Below are 10,265 nucleotides of genomic sequence, written 5' to 3' on the forward strand. Positions count from 1 at the left end.
GGATTATTTTCTTTTCACATTACATGCATTTATTCTTTGAGTAACCTAGATTTCCTTTGAGGTGCTGCTGATTGTGTGGAGTTTTAAAATGAGATATGCTTTTCTGTTCTTGCATAAGGGAAAAGAAGAACAGCATAGATGCATTAAATTAATGGACTAATATGTTAACATTCAGTTCATTAAATTTATTTAGCACCTGTTCACAATGCCAGTGATCCCAAGGAGCTTTATATTTTAAGGCACAGACTCTGCACAGAGACATATCTAATGATGAGATATCATCTTACTAGGACATTTTGGAAAGGTGGAAATGTACCACTGGATAAGGGGAATTACAGGATGAAGTACTGTGAATAGTTTGTGCTCAGATGAGATGATAACAGAAATGAGCAGCAGCAAGAAAAGAATCATAAAGCAAAAGATAAAGTATAAATAAGGGATCCTTCAGGGCACAGTGATTTTAGGTTAAAACTTTTAAGCAAACTAGAAATAGAAGTATGTTTACATTATGCTAGTAAATTATAAAATACAAAATTAACACATCCCACAAAAGTCAGCTTTATTTCCTACATAAAATTACATGCACAATGTACACAGATGTTACAGATCATTTGAGCTGTCATTGTGATGTCATTGATGCATCAAACAACTCTATACAAAACTTGTTGTGTTTGACTGAACATTTTGTGTTTCACAAAAAATAATTTTTCTGGAAGATACAACTTTTGAACTAATTAAGAAAATAAAATAACAGAGAAAAACTGTAACATCAAAACAAACAGCCACAATAAAATCAGAGCGTCTTTCCCCATTAAACCTCTAGAAATTTAAATTTACTATAAAAGCAAAGTCAACCACTAAAATCCAACAAACAAACAAAAAAAAGGATAATAATATAATCTTGTTATTATGCCTTTACCAGGGGTGGAATATATAACTGGCTATTTGGTTTCAACATGAAGATACTGTGCCACAAGTAAAAGCTGTAACTACAGCTGTCACAAACAGGTATTAACAGAGTTTATCTTAAAGCTATATAAGCTGAAAAAGCATAAATGAAAACTGAAAATCTGCAACCAATAGTAACCAAACAATATCAAGTATTCAAATGCAAGCAAATTTAAAAAACTGCCATTTATGCTGAAAAAACCCTTCAATGTGACCAAATTAAACCAATAGTAAAAAGAAAGAGGCAAAGAGTTCATCTGTATTAATGCACTTGACTCAATCCCAGCTATTGTCGATGCTTGATTTTAATCTATGGAAATTTACCCACAGAGATGCACTTTAAAATAACATGAGTGATAATAATCATAGCATCTTTGCTTTGGATGGTTTAGTTTGCGTCATTAATGAGATATTACTGCTCGGCCGTCTTTTGCTTTTGATAAAACCACAAAAGGAGTTGTAGAAAAAAAACAGCTATCATAATGAGTAAAACTGAGCATCACATATTGTCTCAGTCTGTGGAAAGTACACATAGTTATTTTTTAAATCTGGTAATCAGAAATCTTGATCATGTCAGTGTTGCTTTTAGTTCTTTGCTTTTGAGTCAGTTCTTTGATACAGCCTGATTATTTTCCTGTTATGAAGGTCTTTCCATGTATTCTTCTCCAAAATGTAGTCATGGTTGATGTAGAAAATGACTTTGCTCATCTTTTTCTCAACATAGTAGTTAGGATATTTGACATAGTCGTCAGTCATAAATCCATATGCATCCACCTGAGGAAGACAGAAAGGGAGGAGAAATAGTAGGAGAAATATATTATGGTTATACGTGTGTATGTGTCTTTTTATTAAAATAAGAGGAAAGCAGGTTGAGGACAAAGTTAGAGAGGCAAAGGCTATGATGGTTGGGATCCATCACATTCATCCCAGTTATTCTTGGATTTAAAACACAGAGAACAGTGAAAACGCTTATAACGCTTATGTTTTATGAAGGGAATTATCATGTGGTGGGTGGCACTGTATTAATCACTATGGTTCGGACCTTCAGTTTAACTTGCAGACTAAAAATATGCTTTTTCATGAAAGGTGTCTTTGACTCTTCATCTTATTTCTGATTCATCTGGGCTGTGTGAGAAAAATCCTGAAAGTTGCCTTGCTCATTCTAGAGTTAATTGCCAGGTCAATGCTTCTAAAGCTGTGAATACCAACAATAAGCACACAAAGTTCAAGTAGTTTTAACTCACTATGTCACAGGTGTGCAGAGCCAAGAAGACAGTGAATGCTCCGTTGGTTGGTCTGACTGCAGCCCAGGATTTTTTATTCAGACGAGATGACGGTAAGAACCTGTAAGTGAAGAAGAAGCATCAATTAAGCATACACATGGGGAAAAATTAACTACATTTCTATGACAGCAGAATAGGCAACCTCCAAATCCCAAACACACTGTAAAAGAACACATGCATAGAAAATTACTCAGTGGAACAATATCCCCATAGCCCAATTCTTAACATTATTGAAGCAGTGTGTATCATCGTGACAAAGAATGGGTCAGAAGACACCCGATTTTGGATGTACTTCAAGAAGACTGGAGTCCTACTCCTGAAGACCACTTAAAGAAATTACAAGAAAGTTTGCCTGAGAGAGTTCAGACTGTGTTGAAAAATAAAGGTGGGCACACCAAACATTGATTGGTTAGAATTGTACCAATATATTTTGTCTAATATATTGTATTTCTATGTATGTTTGCACATGTTTCAATAAATTGCTACAAATATTTCCCATTTTCAAAGTAAATGGGAAAAGTACTGTATAATTAAGTTGTTAAAGGACTGTTCATGCTGACATTCATGTCTGAGTTACAATCTTATAACAGTTATTCCAGTGATGTTTTGCTTGTTTCTCATCCTTATTGTTCATTTATAATAGGAATCACAACTGTATGGTTGAATTAGCTAATAAGGTTGCATTCCTGGGGGAGAGTTGTAAACAACAAAAAGAAACTGTAAGTACAGATTGGGACCGTTTCATCATTGTTCCACCTGAGTTCATCACAATGCTTTTTTGATGTGTTGATTTCGTTGGTTTGTTTGTTTGTTTTACATTCCATAGTGGCCTGGAGTTAAGTCCCAGATGATAAAACAGTCATGAATAATACCTTCATGGCTGATCACTCTCTATTAGATCAATTAATTCACCTCCAGTTTTGAGATCATTCTCAGCTTTTTAATTATTCATAGTCCTTTTAACAAAAATATTATGTACAGGGTGTTAATTGCAGGCTGACCTGTTCCGCACATATCGGAGGAAGTCCTGGTGCAGAACGTAGAAACGACTTTCATTGTATTGCCCTGAATAGTAGGTCCTTGGTCTGGTGAGGTTAGAAGACAAAATATGGCACACTTGTTAGTCACATATATGCCACAGAAGAAATTTTGATTTGTAAAAGATATTATATAATTCATATTATTAGAAAGATACATTTAAATTACATGTCACATTTTTTTGTTTTGTTTTGTTTTCTATATTATATTATGTTACAGTGTTGACCAAAGGCAACAGACTTTGAATAAATTAATAGATTAAATATATATAGTTGTATTGATTAATATTTTATTTTGTCCAATTGTTGTATAAATACTGTACAGGATAATGTATGATAGTACAAATAATCTTAATAACTTTCTCCTCAGTGGCATCATTATGTGTCCCATAAAATAGTAATAGGAAAAATAGAAGGTTATAGTGTTTATTTATTTGCTGGAAAATAAACAAACATATGTGTACAAAACATTCACATCATGATTCTGCTTCCAAAACGCAAGGCAGGACTATTGTGAAAGAAACAAAAAACAAAACGTAAACAAATACAGTTGGAGTCTTAATTCCTTAATGGGATAATTGCAACATTTTGAAAGTGGTGAATACACTTCTTGATTAATTTTCTTTCTTTTTTTTGCATTTTATACTCACAGTTTATTGCGGTATGGGCCAGCAGAGACCTTTTCTCCTCTCAGAAGAGCCTTTAGCCACTGGAAATCCCTCATCCCCTCTGGAATCAACACATATTTTATACCCTGCCAAAAGGAAAAGGAGAGGACATATGTTTATTCTGTGCAGGGAAAATAAGTACGATACAACACTGTTGTCTTTGAAGTTTAAGTACCTCGTCATGAGGGGCAGATTTGTACCCGTACTTCTTGAGCAAGTAAAGTGATGTTGTGATGGAGTGGGCTGTGTGAACATAAACCGATGTTTTGTTTCCTACATCTTCCTCATAACCCTTAGTGATGGCACCATTCATCCTGCCAGACAAGACAAGAATACATTTTATCAGTTGTTGCTAGCTAAAAGTGTAATACCAATGTCTAGGTGTTGACTACAAATATCTGCCATATATAAACTGCTTGTGGGACAGTGAGCAATTTCATGTGAAGTATCATCATAAAGCAACTCTAATTCGAAAGATGCAGGAACATTGTGTAAAATGTATCAGATTGCAGTTATTTTCAAATCTGAAAAACCCACATATTATACACAATGGAACACAGAAAAAATGTACAATTTTAAGAAGAATATTACACTTTGATGGCACCAACACCTCCGAAAAAGAGTTGTCCATATTTACCACTGTGCATCATCCGTCTGTATTCTAATAAACCTCCATAACTATTTAGGAACTGTGGTGTTCTCTGACCTCTCTATCCCATTCATCATTTTACATCTCACAAAGTTATTTCAGTTATTGTAGGGTGTGGACTGAGGGCAGGCCAGTTCAGCAGGTGGAGAACTGTTGTTGAAATAGATGTAATAGTATGTCTTGCTGAAACATGTAAGGAATTCCTTAAGCACTGATAACAAACCATAAATAGATAGACATTGTGTTCTCACAGAGAGAAGAGAGAGAAAGACTATGATTTTTAAAAAGAGTTTCAACTTTCAATTTTTCTGACCAGTTTTTCACTCTGCCTTAGTTACTTTAACCTCCTAGGATCTGGCGTCCACATATGTGGAGATCATATTTTGGCTGGTCTAGACCAAAATACTACATTTTGCTCTACAAGGGCCTGATATCCACTTACGAGGACATTATACTGTCACTATTGAATCGAAATTTAAAACAAATTTCCTCATATGTGGATCTCATTTTTGTCAAAAACAAAAATCAGGAAAAAAAATACAAATCAGCTAATTCTTTGTTTTTACATTTATCTAGTCCCAGTCAGCCCAAACAGCAAAGAGAAATTAAAAATGGATGCTATGAAAGAGTTCGGGTCTTAGGAGGTTAAATGATTTTGGCCACCTGAGGGTCCAAACATCAAGCACAATATTGATTTGTGGCCCTCTCTCTTGTAGAGATTTCTCTAGACTGTGTGGATCTTTTTATGATATTATTCACAGTAAATACTGCAAATTGTAAACATTGTACTGTAAACCATCACCCCTAACTGGTCACAGTAGATGGATATTCTGTTAAATAGGACATTTTCCCTTCAGGAGGGGTCCTTGGCTTGTTCTCTGTATTATTTTAGCATCTTTACCTTACAATAAAAAGTGCCTTCAGATGATTGTTGGTATATGAAAAAATGAATCGAATTGAATTCAAATATCCATCCATCCATCCATTCGCTTCCGCTTATCCTTTTCAGGGTCGCGGGAGGCGCTGGAGCCTATCCCAGCTGTCATAGGGCGAGAGGTGGGGTACACCCTGGACAGGTCGCCAGTCTGTCGCAGGGCCAACACACAGGGACAGACAACCATTCGCGCTCACATTCACTCACACATTCACACCTAGTGGCAATTTGGATTTTCCAATTAACCTATCCCCACAAGCTGCATGTCTTTGGACGGTGGGAGGAAGCCGGAGTACCCGGAGGGAACCCACGCAAACACGGGGAGAACATGTAAACTCCACACAGAAAGACCCCGGCCTGATGTTGGAATTGAACTCAGGACCTTCTTGCTGTGCGGCTAACCACCGTGCCACCGTGCTGCCTCTGAATTCAAATAATGACTAAATAATTATTTTTCTATAGAAACAATGATGTAAGTCTAGGAACCTTTTATGTTTTTTTAAAAGACTTTGATAAAGTCTCGCAAGTATCCGTTTTCTTTTTATAGATATAAAAATATGGAAATGTACTGATGCATGATCTGAATTATAAAATTTCTGACTGTCTGAGGCAAAATTTCCCCAATTTGAATCGAATCGAATCAAATCATGGATCGATTCGGGATCTTGTGAATCAGAATCAAATCGATTCTAGAAATCAGTGACGATACCCAGCCCTATGAAAGTCACAGAGAAAGATAAAGCAGGGTATGCTTTATCTTTTCTACACTTGGCCTAGTGCAGGGGTCGGCAACCTGCGGCTCCGGAGCCGCAGGTTGCCGACACTTTGTCACATTCTTTAGTCCTTATTTTGCGGCTCCGGGTGGTTTGGGAAAATAAATTAGAAGTATTTAGCTGAAGTGTATTTTATTTGTGTTTAGTTCTTTTTTTTAACTTGTAGTTCTAAATTGGAAGATTATTGTGATTTTGAAATATAAAAATAAAATTATATCTTATTATTTTTTTCATCGCTCAAAATAAGCATCACACTCGTGGTAGCCGGTGTACCCGCCGATACACCGTGCATTTATCGAGACTTTCAACCCCAGGTAGGCCAATTATGGATCACACAGTTGCTGTACGCATACAGCCGGCTGTAGCTTTTCAGCTCACAGCCTGACAACACAACAGCAGAGAGAGCACAGACTTTAAGGCGGCGAGGCGTGATTGCGGGTGCTGCTCAGGTGCGTCCGACTCTCATGCTGCGGCGCTGCAGACCACGCTCCGCCACACACACTAACCAGGTAAAATACATATTTAGGCACAATTTTGCAAATATCTATTTTTTCTTTTTTAGCAGCATAGTGCTTTTTTTCCAATTACTTTTTAAAAGTCAGGTCAAGGCTCCAAAAGCCCAAAGATGATATGAGGGTGGCGGCTCACAACAGTTTTTGTTTGCTACATGGATCATTTTAGTTCAGCTGGGTGTCTTTCCTTTTGTTATATTTCTTTAAGAGCTCAAAATCTGTTAATTACATAAATAAAATGTAATTTTCTCTGTAGCACTTCATGGATTTCATAAGCAACACACCTTAGTTGCTCTGTGGATTCTTTTAAAAAGCTGTTAAAAACTTTTCTGTTCAAACAAGCCTTTTGTTGATCTACGTATTTTATATTCTTTACATTATTTACATTTGATCTTTTACATTGTGTATAATGTCTATTGATTGTATTGTTTATTTTAATATTTGTGTACAGCGCTTTGTGACTGCCTGTCTGTGAAAAGCACTTAATAAATAAACTTTACTTACTTACTTTAGTTGTTCACACAAAGCATAAAGGTAAAAAACAAAACAATATATACAGTGTTATCTTCATTTTAGATTTCAAAAAGTATTTGCGACTCCCAGTGTTTTCTTTTGCGTGGAAACCAGGTCCAAATGGCTCTTTGGGTGTTAAAGGTTGCAGAGCCCTGGCCTAGTGCCTGTCAAACAAAACAAACAGGTTTGCTTGGGTTTTTTTGTCTTACCGAAAAACGTAATCATGGCCATCGATCTCCACTCCCTTTTTTGAGCCGTTCAGGATTCCTCCAGTACCTACCACAGCACAGCGCACACAGCCATCACCACCTGGTTTTGGGAGAAGCAGTGGCTGTTTTGGCTTTGGAATCAGCTTCACTGAATCCATCACATCTGCAAACCAAAAGAAAAACATGAATACACAATCTATAACTGTTTTATGGTTGCTGTATGAGTAGAGAAGAGGTTTGTTAGTTTGCTTTAAACTAATGTTTCATATTTAAAAGATGGATGTCTTTATAACGATGTCTCAACCAAGACAATATGATGCAGGTAGCATATAGTTTGAATCGATGGATATTAACAACTAAATCTTTATATCCACCATCAGAAAATATAATACATCACCTGAAAAAATAGCATGTTTCATCCCAACACTCTCATAATGTGTAAATTCTTTCATATCTAACCACATTAAATTCGGCACTTGAAAATTTCCAGCCAAAATAGTTCTCTGTTAAATTACAATAGAGCGACTACCAAAACAGTCGCTCTATTGTCTCTCATAAGTCTTCATACACTCAAAATAACAAAAAATGCCTAAAATGCATACGTTAACTAATCTGTTTACATTAGTTAATTAGATTAGTTAAGTAGATTTTAAATGTAAGCTTTTGTTTAATTGGTATATGTTCAGTTTATACAAGCACATTTTCCTTAATGATTAATTATTTGAATAAATAAATGTTTGAATTCATATATTTTAACTGTATTTTACTTAAAATAATTGCTTCATGTTTTTTTTATTAAGTAGTCCAGAGTTAGGTTTATATCAGCACGCCATCTTTTCTATTCATCCATTCCTAAATGCATTGACTTGCTGTTATTTCATTGGCTGATTAAACATATCTCATAAAACTACATAGGTGTTTAAAAATCCAGTCAGAGAATAGATGTATATTACTCTGTTATTCTTCAGTCTGGCACACAATACTGTCCCAATATCAGCTTCATAAAAACCTACCATCATATTTGTACTCCATAAACCCAAAAGGCCTGTTGAAATGTGAAAGCCGATTCCACTCGCTCATGTTAATGTTGTCTTTGTGCCGAAACAAACGTATGTTAGGAAGAAAAGCCTTCTTGAATTTCTCATCCTGAGAGTTTCGTAGAGACTGAGCACATGTCTGAAAATCATAAAAAAAAATATTAGCTCATGAAACAAGTTAAAATGAATGACTTGTAACAAATCAGGAAACAGCAAAAGCAATACGTCAAGAAGCCAAAAAGACAGAAACTGAAATGTCAGTCATCATGCAGATGGCTGGTATGACTCCAGCTATGCTGGCTCACATAAAGTTAATACATTTGACTGTTTTAATATATCTTGTCTTAACATGCTTACTGGTCGTCTATGTTGAGTATCTTCACTGTAAACATCTTCAAAATCCCACTGAGGAAGCTTCTTGAAGTCTTTTTTGTAGAGGAGAGCCATGGGGGTCTCAGCTACAATGTGTTGTGTTGTGTTGTTTTTTGCTGAATCTGCTATTTCTGCTTCGAATCCTCTGCTAAAGTCAGGATGTGGTGGTCCTGATTGTAATTTTCTTTTCCAGTATGCACTGTACCTCTCAAGCACAAAGTCTTCCGATTCACTGTCATCTATTTCTATGAAGGTTGACCAGCTGAATCAAAAGGGAAACAGAAGCAACATAAGATAATTAGTGAGACAAATAGTGTGTGTTTCTCTGAAAAACTTTACAGAAAGAAAAAAATAATTTACCAGTAAACAGATTAAGTCAATCATAGGTTTTTCATGAGTCAACATAACAAAACACAACCCACCTGATACTTTTTATTCTATTGCCTAATAAACTCAAAATAATCAAGATACACGATGACAAAAAAAGCAAAGAAAAAAACTTTAAAATTAACTTTGCCATCTCTGGTTTGTGGAGTTGTTGCTGCTCAGTTAAGCTCAAAAACTATCTGCTCTCCCTCCTGAGAGCTGCTCACAGGTGGAAGATCCACATAACAAGTTGTCACTGATGCAGCAGGGCAGGGCTATAAATTAACTCAGAGACGCAGACTAATGCGACAAAACCAGTAAGTAGGTGTACAGCGTACACTGTAGTGTATAGCACACAGGAGTATTAGCTTATTATCTACACGTTGGTATGTTGAAACAAACGAGCGTGCTGCGTGTGCAACAGCGTGACAAACATTACCTGTCCTTTTATTAACTGCACAAGTAGTGCTGGTCATAGCTGCTGGCTACCTGTGTAAGGTTGTCATGGGTCTGTAGCTCTGTCCACCGTTTTAGGGAACATATTTAGTTTTAAAGTAAGTTTCCGGGCTTTTCCTGCCTTTCTGGAGGGATTATATTTCACTAAAAAATTATCTAATATGCATGTCCACATAATTATGCATTATTATAATTATAATATATTAAAAAACACACGCTGTATTTTAAAGAACATACATTAAGAAGCAGATTATATTAGATTTATATTTTAAATAAGACAAAATTTGGATTTTACAGCAGTAAAATTATTGTATCTCTACAGTTTAAAAATGTAATAAGCTTTGCCCCTGCACAGAGTGGATAGTGAAACAAATGGAACACACGCCTCCGCTGCTTAAATAATGATAATATTAATGATATTATTTCATATTTATTACTTCTCCCTCCTCGTTGCTTTATTATTGTAGCTCTAGTAATAAATAATAATGTAAGGATTCTGGATCAGCAC

General features: G+C 35.7%; 1 protein-coding gene across 2 annotated transcripts; it reads right to left on the reverse strand.

Annotated features, from left to right (window-relative positions):
• LOC146512441 (alpha-N-acetylgalactosaminide alpha-2,6-sialyltransferase 1-like) lies at nt 1–9,606 on the reverse strand. Of its 2 annotated transcripts, XM_085171145.1 has the most exons (9): nt 9,358–9,606; nt 8,921–9,197; nt 8,540–8,702; nt 7,527–7,689; nt 4,112–4,250; nt 3,919–4,022; nt 3,233–3,316; nt 2,193–2,292; nt 2–1,722 (listed from the first exon to the last, which is right to left on the reverse strand). In XM_085171145.1, the coding sequence occupies exons 1-9, from the start codon at nt 9,453–9,455 to the stop codon at nt 1,534–1,536; spliced, it is 1,317 nt and encodes a 438-aa protein (XP_085027271.1). In that variant the 5' UTR covers nt 9,456–9,606; the 3' UTR covers nt 2–1,533. The 2 variants fall into 2 exon arrangements, with proteins under 2 accessions (XP_085027273.1, XP_085027271.1); XM_085171147.1 differs by lacking the exon at nt 9,358–9,606 and having other exon boundaries at nt 1–1,722; nt 8,921–9,202.
• Between the last annotated feature and the right edge of the window lie 659 nt (nt 9,607–10,265).

Source organism: Neolamprologus multifasciatus, chromosome 8 (assembly GCF_963576455.1).
Source record: "Neolamprologus multifasciatus chromosome 8, fNeoMul1.2, whole genome shotgun sequence".
NCBI classification, from domain to species: domain Eukaryota; kingdom Metazoa; phylum Chordata; class Actinopteri; order Cichliformes; family Cichlidae; genus Neolamprologus; species Neolamprologus multifasciatus.